At 36.8% G+C, this 25,904-nt stretch overlaps 1 protein-coding gene across 2 annotated transcripts; it reads left to right on the forward strand.

Annotated features, from left to right (window-relative positions):
- LOC108064232 (pleckstrin homology-like domain family B member 1) lies at nt 1-25,584 on the forward strand. 2 transcript variants are annotated; one of them, XM_044396301.2, is made up of 11 exons: nt 1-479; nt 12,757-12,871; nt 13,884-13,968; nt 14,634-16,209; nt 17,021-17,196; nt 17,253-17,941; nt 18,239-18,377; nt 20,167-20,356; nt 23,649-24,097; nt 24,160-24,292; nt 24,496-25,584. In XM_044396301.2, the coding sequence occupies exons 2-11, from the start codon at nt 12,757-12,759 to the stop codon at nt 24,670-24,672; spliced, it is 3,729 nt and encodes a 1,242-aa protein (XP_044252236.1). In that variant the 5' UTR covers nt 1-479; the 3' UTR covers nt 24,673-25,584. The 2 variants fall into 2 exon arrangements, with proteins under 2 accessions (XP_044252236.1, XP_017007145.2); XM_017151656.3 differs by lacking the exons at nt 1-479; nt 12,757-12,871; nt 13,884-13,968; ... (2 more) ...; nt 17,253-17,941; nt 18,239-18,377 and adding an exon at nt 19,598-19,785.
- The last annotated feature ends 320 nt before the right edge of the window (nt 25,585-25,904 follow it).

The raw sequence follows: 25,904 nt of genomic DNA on the forward strand, positions 1-25,904 counted from the left end.
TTGTGTTTGTTGCTTTGCTGAATTCGGTTGAGGAAAACGCTTGTAAAGTTCAATTATCGTCGGCGTATTTATTTACCTTTTTGCGCCCAACTCACCGCGTTCTGTTTTGATTCCTTTTTTTTGCCAATCGAGTGCCTGTTGCCTTCCTACACTGAGAGAAATCTGAATATACACGATAATGCGGGCGAAGCGGTGGAATTTAATTGCAAATCGCATTTTATCCTTGGCTGATTGCGGTTTCCTTTTCGCCGTTGTTGTTTTTGTTGTTGTGTGCAGCAAATAAAACTCGTTTCACGCGCCAGTGTGTATGTGTGTGTGAGCGCGGAGTGTGCGTGTGTTGGTGTGTTGTTTGTTTGTTTGCGCGGCTTTTTTTTTGTGATTACTGTTTTTGTTATTATTGGATGCAAATTTGACAAAAACAGTGACAATTTCGAGGAATTCAACAAGAAACAGCAACAGTTGACGCCGGAGAACGTAAGGTAAGTTCTTAATTTCATTAAAACCAGTAACAAAAAGTAACTACTGTTATCCAGAATGTTTTCTCATTTCAATTAAAATGTAAATAAATTTCAAGTAAATAAAAAGAAGTAACTGCAACGCCCTTGGCAGTCGGGTGAAATGCAATACACTCAAAAAAATCAATATACCTTAAAAAAACATATTATCATTAAAAATTTCTTTAAATAATATTGCGCATTTTATGGTAAAATTTCCAACATTTTATTTTAAATAACAAAATTTGTCATCTCTAAATTGTTGTTTTACGACAAAAAAGTTCTACATTTTAATACATATTTCCATTTTTTATTTCTAAATTAACATGCTGACGAGAAATCGTCCCCAACTTCAGTTAATTGCTTAATTTCAGAGTCCTAAATTTTTGTTTTTAAATCAAGAGATTAAGATAAACATATTTTAGGGAGGGAGAGCAAATAGATAAGATTATTTGGTTGCCCAGCTCAGTCGCTTTCTACTAAACTCTATACTCTATAAGTATTTATTTTTTTCCAAATCTTAACTATGGATTTTTTTTAATGGTTTTGGTAAATGCATTTCTGATCTGTTAACTGTTAGGATGTGGGAAAAACTTCTTTTTCTCCGTGCAGAGAAAGAAAGAAAGAAAAGGCGAGCCAAGAAATGATGACAAGAAGAAGAAGCAGAAGACGAGGCTCTTGGCCCGACTTCCAAATCAAATGGAATTTAGCCGGTTTCCATAAAAAGCAGCTCAGACAGGCGGGAAAGAGAGGAGGGATGGGATTCTCGAGTGAGTGAGTGAGTGAGTGAGTGAGTGGGTCAGTTGTAGTGGCTGCGGCTGGCGAGGGTTAAGCGGCGGCCTTTCCGGGGGCCATCGGGGGGTTAAGGCGGCACGGGGAGTTGCGAAAGTTGCGCGTTTCTTTTGCCTTTTCCTTTGGGGCGTGGCCACCAGTGCCACTGCGATGCAACAACAATGAACTCCGAACTGGCTTTAACCTCGGAATGGATATAGATATGGATGCACTCTATAAGCATGGGTTCTGCATTTCATAAATGTTCCTTGCTTTTTTTTTAAATCTTAAATTTTTACATTATTTAATTGCATTCAAATTTTTATAAGTTGAAATAAATATTTGCATTTGCTTACACATTTTGTATTTATTAATTTAAATGTTTAAAAATATCTAAAATGATTTTTAAGACAATTTTCATATGTTGCATGAAAGAATTGTAACAAATTTTAAATTATTCAACAAAGCACTTAATATATATTTTAAATAATTGTGGGTTTTTAGCATTTCAAGATTAAAAGTAGCAGTATTTTTGCAAGAATTCATGTTACCTTATATTTAAGAAATGACATTTTCATAATTTTTAGCTTATATTAGCTATTTCATCTTTGTGATGTGTTTACTAAATAAAATATAAAATAGAAGCCAGTTTGCATCTGTCATTTCGCCAACTTAAGCTAATATCCAGCCAAGTTAAATTGAAAATTTAAGAAAAAAATGAAAGAAAATCTGCGGCTCAGAAGTAGAAAGTAGATGGTAATTACTGCATAATGCCAGTGAGTTTCCGCCATCTGGTATGACGTCCAAAAGTAGTTACTATTACTATTGGATAGCCCATTCCCAGCGACTGGAATTATGTAAATTGCTCAAATTGGCATCACTGGGAATGGCAAGGCCAGCGAATGAATAGCCCGGCTAAATACACAAAACACACAAATAACCAGCGAATATAAAAAGCCGAGATACATATTTAATTATTTACCCGAGAACTTGTTCGGGGCTTATATTACCCGCAGTTCGCAGTTCGCTGTTCTTTTTTATACATTTTTTGGGCTGCGAAATTTCAAACGCGAGTGGAACGTGTCTGAGATCAGAAAAAAGGGCAAACAACAAAGGAAGGCGGAAAAAAGTCAGGCAAAACGAAGTTCAAGACGAAAATCAACGTTTGACTCGGATTATGAATACATATTGCCATTTATACACTAACTAAATAAGGAAAAAATATTTAAAAAAAATATATAAATAAAATAATAGCAATAGGCTTTTGTTTAAAATAATGTACAATTTTTCTTAGCTCCAATTGAATTAATTATTTGTTAAACTAAATTAAAAGTCATGTAAATAAATACACTTATTTATGTTACCATTTGTTAAAAGCTTGTTTAAATGTAAATTCAATTTATTTAAATCAAAACGATGTTGTATTTAATTTGCATTCAAATTCAAATTAGTAAACGGGCAATAAATGCAGCAACTTTCACCCTCAAACTGTAATTTATTGGCTTTTTATCGCCTTTAAATAATGGCCAGCAATTAAACAAACTTTAAAAGGTATCGATTTTCGATTTTAGAGCATTTTCAATTCGATTTTAAGACGCCACATTTCACTTCCTCCGTCGATTTTGCCATGTTTTTTTAACCATTTCGCTTTATTTCTTGTGTTTGCTAAATTATTGCGTTAGGTGGGCTGGATATTACTGGCTCGAATTTGTTGACTTTCCGTCGCTCGATTGTTGTCATGGCCTTATATTAATTTGTTGCCTTAGCCGGCTCGCCTAACAATTGTTTTTTCTCTTGCCGGGCTTTTTGTTTGCTCTGGCTGTTTGCCTCAAGAAATGAGCTCAGTTTAAGTTGCAGACTCTCGGCCCACGTATCTAATTAATTATTCCATTGTGACTTGGGCGCCACTGCAGAGAAAATAAAGATTTCAAGTTTTAACGAGCTGAAATTAATAGAAGAAAAATTATTTTAAAATTCCATGTATTTTTATAGTAATAGTAATACCTACCAATATGTAAAAGAAATTTTTTTAATCGGACAACTCATTCAAAAGTTATGAGAAAATAATGAATCTAAGCTGAAGCAGTGTAAGCAGTTTACTGCTTTAATAACTTCATAACTTCAACTTACATTAACTATATTTTAATCAAAAATAACTTTAGTTAAAAAAAATTAAACTGACAAATAAATCTAGTACTATATCTTCAAAGGAAAATAAAAGTCACATTTTTGGTACAATAAACTTCTGTTTAACGTGAAAAATCTCGAATTAATCCCACTCGAACATAAAAAACAAATGTTCTGCATGTCATTTGGCTCGTCTGCGGACAGCTCGTTTAAACATCAACACAACATTGGCAAAGAATAAAATTGAAGCATAAAACTCTGCTTTCGGTTTGCTTTGGCCTGCAGTTTGTGTGTCAGCAAATGGGCAAACAGATGTGGACACTTACTGAACACACTGCCTTCCAGCAATTTGCCGACCAAGCTAAATGAATGAGATGAAATTTGATTTTGGCCGGCAATTTTTTTATTGCCAAGTTGGTTTCAAATTTAGCGTTTTGCATCCCCGGTGGGTGGCATTTCATTCCCGAGAAGTTTATTTTCTCGTCGGGCATTAAATGGCCTCGCAGTCGCATCAAGTGCAAGATGGATGACGACGGCGTTCTGGGGAATCGCATTTGGGTTCCCATCTTCCACTGCTCCTCACTCCTCGAATTTCACTGGTCGGCAAATAAAACAACAAATAAACAATAGCGCTTTTTATGCAAAAAATCCCTATTCGAGAGTTCTGTAGAATCGCCTTTGAAGATCTGGTTCCCGAAAGTCCAAAAGTCTCGAATTAAAGCGGATTCTTCAAGTTTCCACAAACCATGGAATGCATTTTTTCTGTTTTAATTTTAATAGATTTTTCTTTTTATTTATTACCATGATATTAATATTAAATTAATGTTTATTTATGTTTTTATTTTTCTTGAACCCTTTTTAAACTTAAAATATTTTTTTTTACATTCAAAAAGTTTATAGCTTCTTGCAGTCTCTTTAATTTTTTATTTTTCCAGTTTCAGCGGAGAAAACCTAGATTTTTGTTCACTATTTTAATTGCTTTCTCGTTCCCATTCAATTAAATTTAATTTTGGAAATTTTCAAATGGGAAATTTAACGAGCTTCCGTCCCGTTTTAATATTTTTCGTACTTTAATGATTTAACACTTTGTGACCCACTGTGCCGCATTTCCACGGGCCGCCAGCATATGTTTTGTTCTTTTTACCCCTCCCCTTTCCCTTTTCCCTGCCGTTTTTTTTAATGTGTTTTTCCATTTCACACTTTATGGTGTTGCAGCTGGTTGGAAAAAGAGTGGAAAAATGAGAAGTGGAAGCAGAAGTAGAAGCATTTTCCACCGTTGCACATGTTTCGATTTGAATTTCCCTCCCTGCCAAAAGTGCATTGCCAATATTGTTGTCTCCCCCGTTTCGATGACTTTTCTCTCTATCTCTCTTTGGCTTCTCCTCCCGTTCGTCTTCACCTCCTCCACCCACTCTTCGTTGCTTTGCACATTTGCATCCGACACTTTTTGAAAACCGGACGCACTTTGTCACCGTCGCTGATCTTTAATGGTGCGTCCATATCGGTGTGTGTGTGAGTGATGAATATGCGGCGGTGCACTGCAAGAAATTGCCAGTAGGTAACTTTAATAAAACTGGAACTCGTAGTTTATTAACAACTTTCAAACGACAAGTATTGATCTTTTTTATATATCAATATTATATCACATTTGTACCATAATTACCACCTTATCAAATAAATTATTAATATTATATCGATGAATTTTTTAATTACAATATTTTTTTGTAATATTAATATATTATGCTGCCTTTTTTCCAATGATAGATCCTTAAACTAAAAATTCAAAACCAAACGATGAAAAAATCTCTACAAATTTCATTTAAAATATCTCTTAAACTAGATAGTGTTCATAATCCACATTATAATATGAATTATATCAATGTTATATGGAAAACATTTTTATTATAATTTCAACTTATTTAATTTTACATTAGTATGTTAAATATTTCAGAGTATTTAGTTTCTTTCAATAATAAATCCTTAAACTGAGGTTTTGAAACCAAATGATGGCAAAATCTCTACAGATTGAGGTCAAACAAAAATATCAATGCTATCAGGATATCCGTTTGGTTCTTGCGTTTCGCCCAGTGTACGTGTCATGTGCGACATGTGGCGATAGTTGGAGGCGACACCTTTGGCAACGACATCGGTGCTCCCATTGCAATGTCACCATGTCGTTCCATTTCGCCGCTTTCTAGTTTTCTAGTCACAAGTTCCATTCTCCATGGTACGATATTCCCCACGCCATTCACTCCCTATTTAAGTATATATACATTTAGATGTAGGTAGCACATTCCCTATAGTCCCTAGCCCATAACCATAAACGCACATTCATAATTCTCACAATGGGCAGCGCAGCATAAATGCAGACAATAATAAACAATACCAAAACAGTCGCTTCCGTTTTCCGGCCGTAAACAGTGCAAAAACAAAAAGACAGGAACAAAAAAGCGTAGTTTTTGTTGTTGTTGTTGTGGCAGCGGAGAGTTCAACAAACCCCCACCATATTAACCCTTTTGTGCCCGCGCCCCTGGAATCCGAATCCACGCACTTTGCGTGGGACAAAGATGGCCTTCATTTTCATCTTGGGGCTTGACTTTAATTAAACGCATTGCTCAAAGTTGAATTTAATTGAATCAATAAACTAAATAAATTTAAGCAATGACGCCCACCTAAAAATAAAACAAGAAGAAAGAAGCATTGAAAATAAATACAATTATTTTAATAAAATTAAACTATCGATTCTTAATTTGAACAAAAAATACTTATTTTTATTTAAAAATTTCCCTTACACTTCCTTATGCTTTTCGTAAAAGCATTCTTATTATATAAAATTAAAAACTGTTTTTAGTTTTGCCGCTTAAAAATGCATTGGAAATACATTAATAATAATTATGGGTTTGCGCAATAGACGGGGTTTTTTTCATTTATTTTTTAGTGTTTTGTGTGCATGTAAATTCGCTTTGTTTTCTGCGTGTTCCGTTAATGAAGTCATCCAGTCAAATCAAGTTTTGTTGTTTCACTTTGCCTCACTTTACTTTGAATTACTTTACCCCCCCCACACGGCCACATACTCACAAAAACAAAAACCATAAAAAACCGTACACAGAAATAAAATTTAAGTGCATATATAATTTTTATTTATATTCCATATTTTTATTCTGATAGGAGGTTCAGAAATGTATTTTCAATGGAATTTTGTATGTAAATTATATTTTTTTTTAGAAAATCTATGAATGAGAATAACGTTTTAAATATAATAAAAATGGTACTATTGGACTGACTTATAAGACATATAAATAATATTTCAAAAATTTGGAATTAAATATAAAATATGTAGGTAATAAATATTTTATGCATTTATATTAATTTCAGAATGTTTTAGAAGTTCTAAAATATAACACGCATTGTAATTTCGTATAAAATGTGATGAATATTTGTATACCATGCTAGACAGATAGTATTATTATTTATATTTAAATAAATAATTAATTAATTATTTTTCTGAGTGCACAACAACAACTTGGCCCGCTGACTGTGGTATACGCTTTGTCTTCGTTGTTGTCGTAGTTGTGTTAAATGCAATTGCTTTGATGTTGCTGCCTTTCCTGCTGCCTTTGTGATGACATCAGGCATTTGTTTGCATTTGCATTTGCTTTGCACTCTTTCTGCAATTTCCCCCTTGATTTCTGTTATATTTTCCACAAATGATTCATAAATGGTGTCCCATTGTTGTTAGTTACTTCAATTGAACTCAATTGGTTGGAGATGGAGATGAGCGGCTGAGAATTGCCTGAAATTGTGTGTTAATTAGATTTCTTATTTTTTTTGTATTTCCCCAAAGACGCTCTCGAGATGCTCTATGTGTAGTTTCCTTTTCTCCCCATTTTTGGGTAATTCTCTTGAAGTCATAAGCATAATTAACAAGCCACTTGACACACAGAAAGGCCCCCACATAACCCCATCGGAGATAGAGGATCGGAGATCTAGAGATGGCCTGAAAATCAAGTCTATTAATTAATTTCGAAGACTTAATTGTTTAATTTGAGATTCTCAAATTATTGGGGAACGTATTAAAATATTCTAGATTTGGAAAATTTGATTTTCAACTCTTTTATACAAATTAAAAACTAAAAAAAAAAATACGTTTTGAATATTTTACTTTTTGGAAAAAAAAGGTTTAAATTAGAAATATTATTTTTGTAATATTTATTTTTGTTGTCTAAAATTATTTATTATTTATTTTTACCTTTTCAAGTCAAGTTAAACGATGATTAATTTTTTTTTGTCACTTTCTTAAAGATACAAGATTTCTTTGTTTGTTGTCATCTCTGTGGGTTGGCTTTTCTTTTGTTTGCTGGCCTTTTGACAGCCCCAAGTGGCGCCCACAATTCACAGTTACCCTTCTCTTTACGTGGGTGGAGTTTTGAGCATGTTAATGGACTTAAAACTGTGTCACAGCAATAGAACAACAAAACCCTTAGACAATCATCAACTTTGCGACAGGTAAGAAATAAACGCGACGATAATTTTCACACATTATTTATTATTAAGCGGAAAAAGGGGGCGTGGGCGTGGTGGCAAAAGTGGGTTGCACTTTGTTATGCACGAGGCATGGGCGTACGTCCCCCATTTCACCACTCCCAGCTGTCTCTGTTATTTATTTATGTTTAATTTCACGCACGTAACTGTGCCGACTGACCTTCGCAAAAAAAAAACGGAAAATACAGGTGAACTTTATTAATTCGACAAGAAAAAGTATTTTCAAAAAATAAAATTAAATCATAGTAAAAGCCTAAAAAAATTAATAAATTCATTATAATATATTAAAATATTTTAATCGAGTATTACTGTAATTCGCAAATAAAATCGTAAAGTAATAAAAAAATGTAATTAGTTAAATCATAAATCTAAATAAATGAATATATTATTATTAAAAAAGTACTTATTGCTGTCATTTAAATTATAAAAGTTTCACCGTACTTTTCAAAATGTATTAATTGTGGCTTTTATTGGGTTCTGTTTTCTGTTTGCTTTGCTTACGCTTTGCAGATGATTTTAATTCAAACGTTTATTTCGGTTTGCATAGATAATTATGTTTGCATATTTTTATAGCCACGAAATAAGCTCGCAATTGTGTCAGCCATATGCATATGTCTCTTGTTCAGTTGTTAGTTGGTACCAAAATCGTGTTCCACATTTGACTTTTCATACTATATGATGTCCCCGAAGGTCTTGAGATATTTAAGGTACTCAAATGGGTAAACATGAGCATTTATTTATGGTTCGTGCTCTCAATATGCTTAACTTAAGATAAGGTGTGCGTTGTACCCTCCAAATGTGGTCGCATTTTTAGCGGATTACACATGATTATTATTATGATTCATGTTAATCATAAGATTTTACAAATTATACACCACAAATCACACTCTTATTTTTGCTAAAAATAAATATTTTTCAGTTACTAATGTAAATGAATGAAAATGATAAGCTTAGTTATCTTTTAAAATAAGGATTTTTTAAGTAATTTAAAATTAAACTATTTTTCCTCGATTTAAAAATTGTTTTAAATTTAGTTAGATATACCGAATGATATAATAATTAAAATCAAAGGTTATTCATTTTAAATGTTTTTATAACGAATTTTTTTTGTCTATTTTATGACACGTATTCGAATTTTTCCTTGAACGTGCATTGGAACCACAACTTGTACTTTTGAGTGGAGTTCCAATTACCGGAAGTTCTTATATGTATGGTCTATCCAAGGGTTTTAATTCCCTTGTTCGGGTCACGTCTCAAGCTGAATTCCATACACTGGCTTACATTTGGCATTTGTTTGGCTTTGAAACAGCGAAATGCCATTAGCAAACGCCCTCGGACCACGCCCACCAGCCCCCGCGAACTTAAAAAAAAAAATAGAAAACTTGTCTGTGGAATGCGTTGGATTTTTTGGCACTGAAATGGAGCCAAAACTGACAGCAACCCAAAAAAAAGCAAACAAACAAACCGAGTTTTTTGCGCCAATTGAAAATATTGACAGTTGGCCTGGTAATGCACCTTGCATATAGCTTTTACACTTAAAAAAAAGCTGGACAAGCGAATACGATTTTTTTTTAATTAATCGAAAGTTTCTTATAGTTTTCATAGAGATTATGCTGACAATTAGTAAATTCAGTGTTTATTATCTAAATAAAAAATATCTAACTATGCATTTCCATCAAAAACTATCCCTTATAAAAACACAGGGTCCAAAATGACCTTCGTTTTTTCCCGTGCAACCGATGGGGGAGCAAGGGAGGCATATTTACCAGCTGTGTTTGCTCTCTATAAATAAAGTCAACTAAAAATGGCAAAAATGTATTCATCATCAGAGGGAGCTCATCAGGCTGAAGTCGAACCATTTGTGGGGGATTTCGAGAAAGGTAAAAGGGGGTTATATTAAAACGGGGAGGGACGTGGAATTTGTGGGCGATCGAGGGGTTAACGAGGGGGAAACGAGATGGCAAAAATAAGGGAAAAAAAGGAAACTGTTAATTGCGTTGACACTCTTTTGTTTGATTATTTGCCTTGTGACTAAAGATGCCACATCTTTATAGACCCATGCCATATTTTTCGAGTTCCCTAACCCTCCACTCCACACACGTGTCACATAATGGTTCCCGTTTAAGGGCACAGCAGGGGTTAAAATAATGGAGATTCAGAAATATAACATTTTTAACTCTGTACCTTTAAAAAGGTTTTTATTTCTTTAGAAATTTAAATATTAAATAATAAATTAATAGGAATAGAAAACTATAAAATCAAAATTAAAATAAATATACAGTTTTACTTCTTAATTTTTCGGCATTACCATAAAAAATTAAGAACCAAAACTTGTATATTTTCTTTTTAAATTTTATTTTATTATTTATATATTTACTAACCGGCCGGTGTTCAAAAAAGTATGTTTGTTATCGCCCAGGGCTTTTACATAATGCTCGTTTCGCGGCATATCTCTGCCGACTCTTTCGATGATTTTCCGTTTGCCCTTATCTTATCTCAATAAAATTGAAATACCTTTGTTGTTGGCCGCAATAAAGAGCTTACAATAGCACAGAAAAAATCGTAGAGAAATAAAAAAGGAGGCAATTGTGGATGTGTGGAACGCATCTTGGTCTTCGCTTCCTCTGACTCATTTTGGGATTTGAATTTGAATTGGTTTCTGTTTGCTGCGAGCCGAACCAAACCGAACCGACTATTCCAGACCATTTGATTCACTTTAAAAACGCCTTTGTTGTCTCGCCTTTCTTCGGTGTAATTTATTACACATCTTGTGGATTTTCCTTTAGTTTTCTTTTGCCCAGTCAAACACAAGATGACGTGCCACAGAATTTGAGGGAAGCGAGAAGAAAAGCGAGGCAAAGAAAATAAAATAAAAGCAAAAGCTAAAATGCATTTCGTAATGTTTTGTTGTAATGATCGGTTGATGTTGATGATGCAGCCCCCAGAGTCGCTCATCATCGTGATTATAATGATGCTGATGATGATGGGGTACCAACAAAAAAAAAAAAACAAAGAAAAACTGAAGAAGCGTCTAGACGGAAAGCGAAAGTAGCGCTCAATGGGTTAAGAAATGGGATTCGGAGGATGACATGCAACTGGAAAATGCATTTAAAATAATTGTGCAAGAAATGCCAATAGTCCTTTGATCTATTATCTAACATTTTCGTAATCGAAGAATAAATAATAAAAAAATATATATTCCATTAAATATAATTCCATTACCATCAAAAGCTCTTACGTTTCTATTGATAATCGAGGAAGGAAATTGAACTCCCTTACCCATATTTATAAACCACTGATATGGGATTTATTATGGAATATGTTGGCTTGAATCATTGGAGGCGAATACGTTATGAGCCTAATCAATCAACAATAAACAAATAAATGAGAAATGCGGACTTTTGATAAGGGGCACAACACACATACACTCGCCGAAAAGAAGAGATACAACAGGTAAAACATACATATATGGAAGTCGTATCACTGGGCATACAAACAAAAAAAACTTTTCACTTTTATTTTTGGGGCGCGGAAATGGTTGCGTTTGCGGGTATTCCCCCTCCTCACTTTTTACGAAATGTGGGCCCCCCTTTTGGCCCCATCTTTCTATCCCCCGGCCAGCATTTCCCCCTCCCCGAAAATCTGGAGTGAAGCAAACGAAGCTGAAACAGTCCGAATTGGGTCATAAAAACCAAAAGTGGTCGACGTCAAAAAGGCGACTGCGATTAAGTGTCGGCATCATGATCATCATTATAATCCAGTGTCATAGCCAGGGGGATTTTTGGGGGCTAGCCTAGGATCACTAGAAAATTTAGTTATTAGGTTGCACTTAATATTGATTTATTTTTTCGGGATAAATCTGGTTTTATGTGCGGTTAATCGGAAAAATAAAGGTGCAATTTTGGTTCACCCCTTTGGAAAAAATCCAGCTTGCGCCCCTGTTGAAATATGATTTTATGGTCACTGCGATCATGTCATTGATAATTCCATAACTTTGTTAGTCGTTGGACCATCGTGTGTGGCTGCCATATACTCAGTTGACCGTTTCACATTATGTGTCCACATTGGATAGCTGGAAAATGGGAGCGCACGTTGTTTGCCTGATAAAGTTTTCAATATAAAAAACAAACTCACATAACCATATATTCATTCATATGTATTACTGCGCATAAATCATTTTCCACCATTTCTTGTCGCCGTTTGATTGATGTTTTTGTTTTTGCTGCTTTTCCCATTTTTTATACTTTTTTTTTTTTACTGTTGCGAGTGCAACTTTATCAGTTACAAGTGCGTGAGTTTGAGTCAGCAATCGGATTGAAAAGGGGGGTCAGTCACTGCATATGACATCATTCGGAAGTTGGGAAAACAGTTTTAACAGCACTCAAGCGGCAATAAACATGGGGATAGTTGGAAAAGACGGTGTTAAAAAAAAGATTACAAATTATTTTGAATAGATTGCAAAGGGTCTTTAAACAAAAGTGCGATTATTATTAAAAAAAATAATAATAATATTGTAGTAATTAAATTTTTTACTTTTTTTCACCGTGTATTTACGTGTAAAATATTAAAAATTCAGCACAGCTGTGGAATTTCCTCCCTTTCAAGAGCACGTGCTGGCACACACACATCCATTTGTAATGAGGGAACCCCTGGAAATCCCTTAACAGTGTGCCAAAACCAAAAACAAAAAAAAAATAATACAGAGAAAACCCAATAACAATTACCGGCCAGCTGCCCAGGCAACTCCCATATGACACTGGGCATTCCTGGTATTATTCATTCGAGCGCCCCTTTAATTCCCGCTCTCTTTCTCTCTTTGCAGATGTCCTTGACGAAAAAGGATCCGTCGCTGAGAGTCGCCGCCTCGGATCCGCATCTCGTTTCTCTGGGCGGCGGACGGCTGAGCACCGCCGTCACCATCCACTACATACACATAGGTGAGTCTGGGGGATGGACTTACTGCTCGTGACACAGAATTTATTTATTTATCAATTTATTTTATTTATTTATTAAATGGTAAAAGTACATGTGTCTGTCTGTCAGTAAATTACAACAAATTTAAAAGCCAGTTTTTTTTTGTGGATATATTTTTTAGGAACTGTAAGGTATTGAACTCACTTTAATTTTAATTATTTTACATTGTTCGTGTTTCGTGACACGAGGCCATCTCTAACAAAGTCCACTGGACACGCACCGTTACGCGACTGCGTCCCTCTCCCTCTCTCGCGTGTCATTTGCGTTCGGTTTGTTGCTGCGGCCACGCGTGCGCGTTTTTCATCTCTCTCTCGCTCTTGCTCTTTCTCTTTTATTATATTTTTTTTTTGCCCTGGCAAGGTCACTTGTAAAGCGATAAGCAAAGTACCGAAAAAAAAGCAATAACAAGTAGCGCACACAGAAAAGTCTTGCGAAAGCAACGCACAAAAGACAACAAAATTGGTGAGCAAACTGTGATAAGCTCATTTTTTAAGTTTACAATGGGGTGAAAAGTATTGAAAAGATTTAAATAAAATGAGTAATAAAATTATAGTCAAGATTTATTTTTAATTTAAATTAAAAAATTAATTTAAATTATTTTCAAAAATCTTTTTTATATTAAAATTATTTAAACGGAAAGTTAATTAAATGCCAGTTTTTCTAAATTAAAAATATTTGTTTTAAAAATTGTTCGCTCAGTTTTCAAAATCTTAATTCATGTCATTTTAAGTTTTTTCAATAATTAAAAAAAAAGTTATCTACCACTGTACCAAAAAACAGAGAGAAGTTAAGAATATGCTGTTTGTTCCCAAAAAAATCAGAGAGAGATGTGAAAAGAGATAAGAAATACTGTTGAACTGACTGTTGAAATATTCCAACCTCACATTACCGAAAACCACTTCAAACGCGAAACTTTCGGTTTCGAATCCGAGTCTTAAAGAACTAATATAATTGACTATTCGAATTTCCATTTAGGTGATACGACGATTGGATCGGCAGCCAGTTGCAGCATCTCGTTGAATGGAAGTGGCGTTCGTCCGCTGCACTGCACCATCTACAGGTAATAAGTCCTTTACCTATGTACATCCTAGATCCACTTAAAAAGACTCGATTTTTAAGTTTAATATGGTATACAACATTTTTAGGTCAATTTTTGTAAATTGAATAATTGTTAAATTGAAAGTTTCCCAAAAACCTCATATGTATGCATTAGAAAAACCATGTGATTAATTATAAAGGGATAATGTACATTTTTTAGACCCATATAAACAAAAAAAGCTATAAAAAAAATATAAACAAATAAATTTGTTTTTGTGATAAAATAATTATATGATAAATTTAATTTAAAAGTAAAGATGCACAGTTTTTTATTCTAGAGAAATATTATCTATATTTTTGATAGAGTCCAAAATGAGACCTATCAGACAAATATATAAATAAATAAATTTGTTTCATGATAAAATAATGATATAATAAATTAAATTTAAAAGTAAAGATGCATCATTTTTTATTCCAGAGAAATATTATCTATATTTTTAATAGAGTCCAAAATGAGATCTATCAGACAACTATATAAATAAATAAATTTGTTTCATGATAAAATAATTATATACCTAATAAATTAAATTTAAAAGTAAAGATGCATAATTTTTTATACTAGAGAAATATTATCTATATTCTAAAAAAGGCTACAATCGAACTAAAATCATCATAATTATTTTGCAGGAGCGACGCCAACGAAGTGACCCTGGTGCCGGAGAAGGATTCCCGCCTGCTGATCGACGGGTCTCCGATTCTGGAGGAGACGAAGCTCAGCCAGGGGGCGATGATCACGATCGGCAACTCCAACTACCTGAGGTTCAACAATCCGGACGAGGCGCAGATGATGCGCTCGGCGATGGGCTCCAACGAGCGGATCTCGATGCCCCAGATCGATTTCACGCAATCGGCGCGGCAGGCGCACGAGCTGAGTCAATCGCTGGAGCTGGAATCCTTCTACGAGAGCATCATAAATCCAATCAACCATCAGACATCCTCCTCCGCCGCCACCACCTACGAACTGGAGTGCCCCAAGGTCTTCACCTCCGACCTGGTCACCGTCAACATGCCGGCCAAGGATGTGCTGGGCCAGAAATACGCCAGCTTTGCCCGCAATCTCGCCGAGAATCATCGCAACGAGAAGCAGCTGAACAACCAGTTCGCCAAGGGAGTGGGTGGCAGTCACGGTGGCTACTGGAATGTGCCCAGCAATGCGGCGATCTACAAGGAGCAGCAGCAGCAGCAACAGGATCTCCTCACGAAGGTGAACAACGATCGCTACGATCGTTATCCCAAGGCGGGTGGCCTGCAGATCTACTCGATGAACGGCGTGAATAGCGATATCAACAATGGAGGAGCCGAACTGGAGGATATGCTCAAGATCTGCACGGAATATGCCGATCGGAATAATAGCACCATAGCACCCAGCAGCCAACACAATACTTCGAGTACATCCAGCATTACGTCGTCACCGATTGTCCAGAATCGCATTAAAACCAACGGTTCGTTGCCGCGCGACAAGAACAAGTCACCGTTTCCACAGCAGGCAGGAGGATCAGGAGGCAGCACGGCGAATGTTTCTCTGTTGAGCAGCTCGTCGGGCTACGAGAATGTCCGGCTGTTGGGACCGAATCGTGTGGAGATCAATGGGCAAATCCATGTGCCAGCCTCAGCAGGCGGAGGGGGCGGATCCAGTGGAGCGCCTCCCACGGCGGCCGTAAGGTCCAGTCATGAGAATCTTAACCAGAACCCGAACTCGGCCACAAAGTATGTGCCCCAGAGTCCGAGGACCAAGATCCGCACCAACTGCATGTCGCCCAAGAAGGATGTGTCCTTCGGCAACGCCTTCGCCCTGGCCATCAGTCCACCGCCTCAGGCTTCCATGGCAGTGGTCTCCGCCTCCAAACCCATAGCCATACCCATTCCCATTCCCATGGTGAAGCCACCGCTGGCACCCAAGCCACCGGCTCCCAATCAGCAGCGCGACTACGATCAGCTCTTCAAGTCCTTCGAGCGCAAGCAGCAGCAACTGGATCGAATGGTGCCCGCCAAGCGGAGCAACAAGAACATCAACAATCTCACCCTGAATCTCCAGTCCCTGGAGTCCCAGACGCAGTCGCCCAAGCCGAGCAGGAAGCCAGCGCCGGCACCGCGCAGCATTCACCTGGAGCAACGCCAGCGGCGGGAGCTCATCCAGCGGCGCAAGCAGCTCAAGCAGGAGCTGGCCGAACTGCCGCCCTCGGCGGGAATCGAGGGACTCGAGGTGGGTAGCAAATAGCCTCGAAAACCCATAGTTCTAGACTAGAATCCATAATTATAAAGCCAAGAAGAAAACGGTCCAAACAAAGTAAGATTCTCCTGTTCTTAAGAATTCGTGGTCATCATAAAATATATGTTTGCTATAATTGATTTAATTAAAATTAATTCTTTATAAACCGCGAATTCTTTAGAACAAGAGTATCAGCCTGAGTTAATTATACAGCTTAATTAAAAATATATAGTCTTTAAAAACCGAGAATTCTCAAGAGAAGAGGATTTATTTGTGTGGTTCATACATAACTTAACCTAACTTAACTTAAGAGCCAAGAAGAGAAATGTCCAAACAAAGTTAAGATGCTCCTGTTCTTAAGAATTCGCGGTCATCATAAAATATATTTTTAAATTGATTTAATTAAAATGAATTCTTTATAAACCGCGAATTCTTTAGAACAAGAGTATTAGCCTGAGTGAAGTATACAGCTAAACGGAAGATATAATTTATATAGAGTCTTTAAAAACCGCGAATTCTTAAGTCAAGAGGATTTATTTGTATGGTTCATACCTAATTTAACTAAAGATACGTATAATAAATGGTGAATACGCGGCCTTTACTTTTTGATTGGCTTATGAAAATTAAACTTATTTTCCAATATTTTTTTTATAAAAATTAAATATTATTTATTATTTTGTAATTTTTATTTTAAAAGCCATAATAGTAGATCCCTTTTTAACTAAAAGCTATAGCTATTGTCAAAATCAATCAGAAAATCTGCCTTTTTAAAAAGTCCTTAAAGTAATCCCCTTCTTTCTTTCAGTTGGAACTGGGTGAGCAGCCCCTGGCCGCCAGTGCCTCGCCGCGACTGCAACTGCAGGCCCTGCAGAATCGCGTACGCCGCCTGGAGGCCCAAAGGAACGCCACTCGCGTCATGGAGGAGAATCAGCAGGCCAAGTTGAAGCAGTCCATCGAAATGAAGCAGGATCAGTTGAAGAAGTGAGTGACCTATCAGCCAAAATGGGAAATTATTTAAATAATCATTAACCTTACAGACTGCGAGCCATGTTGAAGCAGAAACCGAACAACGCCTGCCTGAAGGAGGAGCTGCAGCTGGTGTGCGAGTCCCTGGAGAGCGATAGAAAGACTTTTGAGGACCTGGAGTTTCAGTATTTCGAGGAGGAGTCCGAGCACCATGCCAGCCACGAGGAGTTCAAGCGACAGGAGCAGCGTCTGGCCCTGGAAGCCGAACTGGCCGCTCTGCGCATTCAAATCGGACCGGATGAGGAGGAGGAGCCGCCCGGCTCGCAGCCCAGCTCGCCAGGATCCACCGGCAGCAATCTGGTCAACGGCGTGATGTCGCAGTCCCTGTTCGGCTCCGCTGAACTGCTCTGCCCGAAGCGACGGAACCAAGAGGATCTGATGTCGAAGAGCATCAACGAGAATATGTTCTACCATCACAAGATCGAGGCCAACACCAGCACGCCCAAGCGTCTGCCGCTCCAGCTGTTCGAGGATTTGGGCGGCGGCAGCTGCGAGCAGATCAGCTTCAATCTCTCGCTGCAGGGCGATCGCTTCGAGGTGAATCCTTTGGAGCGACGCGTGCCCTCGCAGGACGACATCGATCGCAGCTGCAAGGTGGCCAACGATGCGCCCATCTCCACCAGTCAGGGGGCGAGCACCAAGATCTTCGACAGCATCAAGGAGATCGAAAGGAATCGCAAGCTTCTGCTGGCCCAGCAGGGTACGAAAAAAGTCTAGAGCTTAGGTTATAGATTAAAAATTGTATTCGGGAATCTGCTTTTAAAGTTTAAAAATATTTGAAAGTGTCTTGAAAAGTAGAAAAATAGAAAACTAGTATTGCTTCGCTTCAATGGATCTCAGAATCGATTTGGTTTTGCTTAAGAATCAAGCTGGTACTCAAATTCGGTTCAGTGATTCCCAGTACTTCCTGTTTCTCATATTTTTGTTAATGAAAATTATACATTATACATTTGATGTCTTGAAACAATTACTTATATTCCTATTTACGCCCCCACAGGTCATCAGGTAATCGAGCACGAGCGGCAGAAGATGTACGATCTGAAGAAGAAGAGCCACGACGAGGCCCGCACCCAGTATCTACTCTCCACCCAGCAATCGATGGAGCAGCAACAGCAGCAACTGGAATCGGATGCCAAGTGAGTTGACCCCCATTCGGAACCCATCCCTAATTGAAAGTGTGCTCCCCGTTGAGTTAATTACCCGAACTGTGACGACAAAAGTGCACTTCGAGTGCAGTTTACACTTGAACGGAGGGTTGAGACTTGAAATCGATGGCAACCTACAAAGTTAGAAAAAAAATTCACATTTCAATAGAAATTAAAAAGGTTTAAAAAGGTGGAATATTTATAATTAATTTGGTTTTTTTTTCTAAATCAACAAACAATTAGAGTATTTAAAAACCCATTTCTTTGGATAGTTGTATTATATAGAGCTCAACCTAATTAATACATGCCAATATTCCTATCTATTAGCATTCAGTTTGTTTTGTTTAGTATAAATTATTTAATATCTTATCTCTCGCATTGTCCCAAGTTGAAGGAAATTGATTGTTGATTAATTAATAGTCAATATATATTTATAGCACAAGTGCCTTTTTATGAATTAGCTTTTGATTGATTCTGATTTATTAATTATTAGAATGACATCACTGATTAGGAGAGAAGCACACGTCGCAACTTTGTTGTCCAGTGTAAGGCTAAAATGCCTTTTGGCTTGCTCATTGAACTCACGCCTCTATATAATTAATCAAACTTTGCGGCTAATAGCTAAACAATGTGTGCCCACCACTCCACCCCCTTGGAAACCGGTTATCGAATCACTTTGAAATTTGAATTGAAAAACCAAACAAACTACACACCAAAATCAATAGAGGCAGCGGCGACATTCGTCGTCTGGCCAAATAATAAACTTCCACCGATCGGAGTTTTATTTTAGTGCGCTCATTTGCCGATCGAACGACGACGACGTCACCTGAGTAGCTTTTCCTTTTATTTTTTTTTCCCTGCCTTTGCAGTGTAAAATGCTTGCAATTGTTTCTATACACAGAAATAAACCAGGGACTATTTTCGAAATCGATTTGAATTCAGTTTATTGTGGAGTTTATGGTTAAATATAATAAATAAAAAATCGCAGATATTTATTTTGTTTGTTTAAAATTATAAAATACATTTTTTAAATTATTTATTATTCAAAAAATAATTTTATTTTTCTTTAACCATTTAAAAAATATCCCATTTCTCTCTGTGTACCGTTGCTGATAAGCTTATCAGCTGATTGTGTATCACAGTGTGTGTTCGCCGGAGTATCTGTGTGTCTGAATCGCTGAATTGTGTGCCAACTGTTGCTTTCGGATTGTGCATTCACATCCATTCCGTCCGCCCGCTTAGTCAGTTTTTTTCAGTTTTCAGTTTTCGGCTTTCGGTTTTGCAGTTGGAACTCGAGCGTTAACGAAATCGGATTCGAGGAATCGGGAATCGTAGTCCGCCCGGGAATGAGTCATTCTAGATAAATAATGTATCGAATCAACGCGATGATTCCCTGCTGGTATGATGATCCAATTATAAGGAAAAGCAATGACAGTGGTTGTGATGGGAAATATTTATAAAGACACCCATGAAACTCTTGGGACCAAAACTTTATTGTGCTCAACATATGTTTAAGAACTTATCGAAATAACAATATTAAAATAATATATAATAAATACCGGGTTCTGATTAGTTATGTGTGTGATACAAAATCAAAGTCAAAACAATGAAAATATTAATTTATTGGTGATGTTTGTTTGACTAAAACTCAATGTTGTTCTTTTTATATATTAAATGTGATTTCTTATTTTTTTGTTCTCCATTATTATCTAAAATGTAGCAATATGTTTTTTCCTTATAACCCATTATTTATTCTCGCCATTTCTCTCATTTTTTGCAGCGGCGGCAAAGATGCGAAATTATTCGAGAGGACCGAGATGCAAAAGCTCAATCAGAAACCAGGTGACACAGTGGATGAGCAGGTGCAAAAGAACGGTGGCGATAAGGAGAATAATGTGCAGAACAGAAAATCAACCGGCAGCAGTCCCACAACAACAGCAACAACAACAACTGGAACGACACCTCAACAGGTGAGCAGAAACAGCCAAATAATTAGAACTTGACCCCGCCAAGAAATTGATGACCTAGGCCAAACAAAACGAGAGCTTTATTTTTCGGGGCTGTTTGTTTTTGTAATATTTCTTCCCCCGGGAAATTTCCGGGAAATTTTCGTGGTTTTCGAACGCAATTACCGGTGACTCCATCCACCCACCAGTTTACGAGCCATTTCCTTTCTGACCATAAACAAATGGTGTTTTGTGAAGAGCCAGATGAATTTGTAATTCCACAGAACCATTGATTAATGCTTCTATTAATTTCCCATGACGGGTGTTCTGATGTCCTTTGTATCATTAAATTTCGATTTTTCCTCGTTAAATTTCTAATTGCTATTATAAGCTTCTTATAATTCCCAAGTACTCATTTTTGCCATAATGAGTATTTCGATATACATAACTATTATCTAGATAAACATTCTATATAGTAAAGTGCACTGTGTTTGGGGTTTAACAATTGCGATAAGGCAACGTGTGCATTGTTTTGGGGATTTATTAGACATCGCCGCTCAGATAACGAAATAGTGTAAATAAATGGATCTAAAAGTGGTACTGATAACCTATAATGATGACTACTAGTGTGAGTTTTACCTTTAAGTGGTTTTTTTTCGCCTTGATCGGAATTTATAGAATTGCTAAGTGAAACATTCCCGAAGAAAATCTTATAGATTAGAGTTCTTGAGAATTATCTGCTAATAAGTTTACGAGCTGCTAAATTATTGCAATAAAAGTTGAATACAAGTACGAGTTATTTAGAGTATAAAATATAAAATAGCATAATATTTATTATAACTTACTTAGTTATATAAAAAATTCCCTCTTTTTATTGTGAATCACCCTACGAACTTTGGATATAAAGCAGCGGTCGGCACACACATACGTTGACACTTTGTTTTATATTTGTGTGAGTAATTTGCACTGGGCAGCTCATCGATGTGTGTGTGCAGACCGCTGTTCTACGTTATACATGTGCGAGCAGCGCGGCGGCAGAACAAAACCCTATGCTCACTTATTAGGGCGCTGCCGACCGCTGATATAAAGGTTACATTTTTACGTCTTATCTATCGTTTTCTGAAAGAATTTAAAAGTGAATCACCCTTTGAATGTTAAAATGAACTCTTTATGTTTTGTTATTGTTCATGTGCTTTTACGCACAATAATATTTATCAACTTTACTTTACCGTTTGTGAATGTGAAAAATATACACTCTTTTGGCAATTACTTGTTTTTAGAGCTTTCAGGAAAATCTCTGAGTAATGCTTTTTGTTTTGTTGCGAGTTCTCAGTAAATCCCCCGTTTAAATTATTCAGAGATTCATTATAGTTTTGTTTTTGTTTATGCAAAGCTTACGAAATTACGCGATAGGTTCGTTTGTATTTATTCATTCAATATTAATTCATTTGATATATTATTTTTACTGGCAAATTTATTAACAGCGAAACACCCTATTATTTATGATTTGGTTTTCAAGATCACACGATCATGAAGACATAAGTGCCAAGAGCTTGAAAGAATTGGGTTAAGAGTAAGAGAAAAAGTGGGAGTAAGAGTGAGATCCTGTGGGTAATTTTAGAAAACTTGTTTCTCTTTGCCATGCACTGAAATAAACTTCTGGAACTGTATTGTTTCGATTTTTTTTAATATAAAAAAACAACATTGAATTTTATTAGTTTCACAATTGTATTTATGTTTGTAATATATAACACAATATTTTCTTGCTTATAATTCCCAAGTAGTTTTTTGTACTATGCACTGAAACAAAATCCCAATATTTTATTATTTATTTTATTTAATATCAGATTAATTATTCATGAATGAAATGAAATTCTGCATTTTTTCGAGTGCACCTCTCTCATCCTCCTGGATGACGATGAAATCTATCGCCAGCTCGTTAGTCACGAGTTGTTGGCCGCCTCGGCATTTTGTTTGCTGTTTTATTTTAGCCAGTGTTTATTTTAAAAGAGCCACCCCACCACCCACCGCCTCATCGCCCCATCGGCGTGCTCTCAATTGCGGATTCTATATGGACTACACTTATTAATAAGTTTAATATTTGCCGTGGTCTTTGTTTTATTTTGGTTGTCCATTCGCTGCGCGTTACGTACTTTGGATGTTTGGATTTTTTTTTTTGGTCCGTGTTTACCTTCTACCTCGATTTTTAGCCCATTTGTTTACACGTTTACCGATCTCGCCAATAGACTGGCCATCGTTATCTTCTCCCGTTCATTGGCCACAAAAATCCGCGGCCCATTACGGGTATAATTACCTCGATCTGGTTCTGGTTCTCGAAACTGGACAATGTTCATGTGCGGCCCATTCGCGATCCGACGGATAGTCTGAAAGACCGAAAAGAAGACGCGGCCACCCCATCATCATCATCTGTTCTGTTCTGTTCTGTTCTGTTCTGTTCTATTCTATTCTGTGCTGTTCTGTTTGTCGGAAAATCGCTTAGTTAGCTGCCCATTTCCAGTGGAAGCGCAAGTGATTTTCAAGAATATTATTTCCCATCCGGTTTTCCGATTTTCATTCGATATGTCCGTGTGGATGACTTACGTGCAGCATCGACGCACGGATGCAAATGCACGCCAGCGCAATGAGCTGTATTATCTAGTGAGTGAAAAGTTGAATTGGGGAAAAGTAAATCCTTAATTTAGGAAAAATGAGCTTTATTATCTAGTGAGTGAAAAGTTGGGTTGGGGAAAAGTAAATCCTTAATTTAGAAAAAATTTGTACTCTGCCAATTATCCAGAGACTTAATACAAAATTAAATCAATTGAAAAACAAATATTTCCTTACTAGTTAGTGATGATTTCGGATGTGCCAAAAAATATTTAAAAATTTGGAAAACATTTTTGTTCAAAAAACTCCTTTTTGTTATGAGTTTAGTTTATTTATTTATTTACAACAGACGAACTAAATCAATGTTTTAAAATAAATGTTATAAAAAATATTTTAAATTAAATTGGTAGAATATCTGTATAATGTGGATTAGGTAAAGAGGTATTTCGTAATTAGAAAAATTCGATAATATTTAAAACGAATTCATAATTTAATAAAAGGATATTACACATTAAAAAATGTTTACAAGTGTAAGAAAACAAACAAATTTAAAGATAATTTTAAACATAATCGTAAATGTGCAAAAATATACGACATGCGCAGGCTATTCAAAATTGATTGACCAAATATTATTATTATGAGCACAGGAATACAAAGCGAAGAAAACCTATTAAAAATTGATTGATGATTTATTTCTTCGCCATTCCAGCAACGCCATTCGCAGCCGGAATTGGAGCACCATGCCATTGCCCTGGGAATAGGAGGAGGTGCCGGAGGAGGAGGAGGAGTCGGCGGTGGCAACCAAATGGTGGTCCGCAGTCCACGCCCGCTGTCCGAGGCCAACAACTGCGATGCGGCCATCGAGGCGCCCAAGTTCGGCAACGGAATGGACTCCTCCTCGTCGCCGGCAGTGGACAACAAGCGGGCGAGCAGCAATTCACAGGATACCGCATCGGCGGGCAGCGGAAGCGGGAACAGCGGCAGTGGCGGCAGCACGGCCAGCGAACGGAAGCGCATCCTGCCGAAGCACCAGCGCCCGCTCACCCGCTACCTGCCCATCTTCTCGCCGGATCTGAATCTGCGGCACCACATCGAGACCGCCGGCCACCAGATCGATCTGTGTCCGCATGTCTTTGTGGACGCCCACAGTTGTCGCGGGTAATTTTGAAGCTTTTCTTAAATCCTAATTTATTCTAATTTATATACTGATTTTCCTACAGTTACCTCCACAAGCTGGGTGCCACGTTTCACGCCTGGTCGCGGCGCTGGTTTGTCCTGGATCGCCAGAGGAGCGCCCTAATCTACTACTCCGATAAGTCGGAGAGGAAGCCGAGGGGCGGGGCTTACTTTGCAGTGAGTATGACCAGAAAATAAAGTCAAATCATTGAAAAATCAAGTGGATTGTGTATTTATCGATATTTTCGATATTTTGACAATATCTAGCCGATAATTTCGATGTTTTGAAGGCAAAGCACAAATAAAATATCGATAAATAGCAAACTTTCCATATTTTTTCAAATAAATTAGCTAAACTATTTTAATTTCTATATATACAGACCATCGACGAGGTCTATCTGGATCATTTGAACGCCTCGAAGAGCGGACGACCGCATTGCACGTTCATTGTGAAGACGAAGAAGCGAAGCTACAACCTGCAGGCCGCCTCCGATTCGGCGGCCCGTATTTGGATCGATGCCATCATCACCGGAGCCCAGGGTAATCTGGACTACTAGAGGATTACGGATTCTCTTCTGCCCAGTGCACAGTCTCAGCATTAGATGGGAAAGATTTTTTTAATTTATAAGCTCAAATAACTATAACAAAGAAACAAAAGTAGCCATGTAAGACCAAAAAACAATTGCTCAACACAGCGAGCGAAGGGCAAAAGGAACCCGTAACTTTCTCTTCTTTTTGGCGAACTAACGAAATCCGAGATTTCAGTACTGGACCAAAGTCAAGAACGTATTTTTTATAGACCTATACCTAGATTATGTAATGTACATTTTACTTTGTCATATTGTGGTTAAGAACTATTTTTCTATCGGTAGGTTTAGATTTAGAAATGAATGTAAATCAAGGACAGCCCCATGCTACTAACACCGCCATTTAAAAACCTAATCATATGGATACCCTTATAGTGCTTTGACCAATGGTGGCAGTGCCCCGATATTACTGAAGTTTTAACCTCTATGGTTTTCATTTTTTTTCGGCGAACTGATATTATTGGTCAAACATCTATATAATCGCATAAATATCATAAACCCTAGACTAAACTTTATACATATACGAATTGTATAACGATTTAAATGTAACAACCAAAATGACTCTTGAACACTTGAAGTTTCATCGTGAATTTACCTATTAACTTTATAATATTGTATGCCTATGAATTATATTTTGTAAAAAATATACCATATATTTTGATAAATGTATAATTGAAGGAATAAGATCGAGAGAAATGGGGACAAACTATTTGCCCATCACTACGCCTAAGACTAAAACTGAACTTTGAACGATTTGCTCAGGCAGCTGGAAAGGATAATCAAAAGCAAAACAGAAACTGAGAAGCATGAAACTAATTCTAAAGAATAACTATAAATCTGTATAACAATACAAGCTAGTTAATAAAAATAATTGTTTTTTTTTAGATACGCAAATGTGTTTTATTTGAATTAGAAAAAGTCTGGGGACTAAACACAGGTTAATCAAGAGCTTAAATTAATATTTCGAGCTGTGCTTCATTTTACCATATTATGGTCTTACACCAAAAATACATACTGTTTTGAACAGATAAAATAATAATGGAAAATTGAAATCTGGGTTTTTGGTGAAAATTTTTGCTGTAACTTGGCCAAAAATGGTCTTACACGAAAAATACATACTGTTTTGGACAGATAACAATACAATAAATAAATCCATGATACTTTACGGGCGATCTTGGAAAAATAAAATTTTCGTCAATTTT

This window comes from Drosophila takahashii, chromosome X, assembly GCF_030179915.1.
Source record: "Drosophila takahashii strain IR98-3 E-12201 chromosome X, DtakHiC1v2, whole genome shotgun sequence".
NCBI lineage: Eukaryota > Metazoa > Arthropoda > Insecta > Diptera > Drosophilidae > Drosophila > Drosophila takahashii.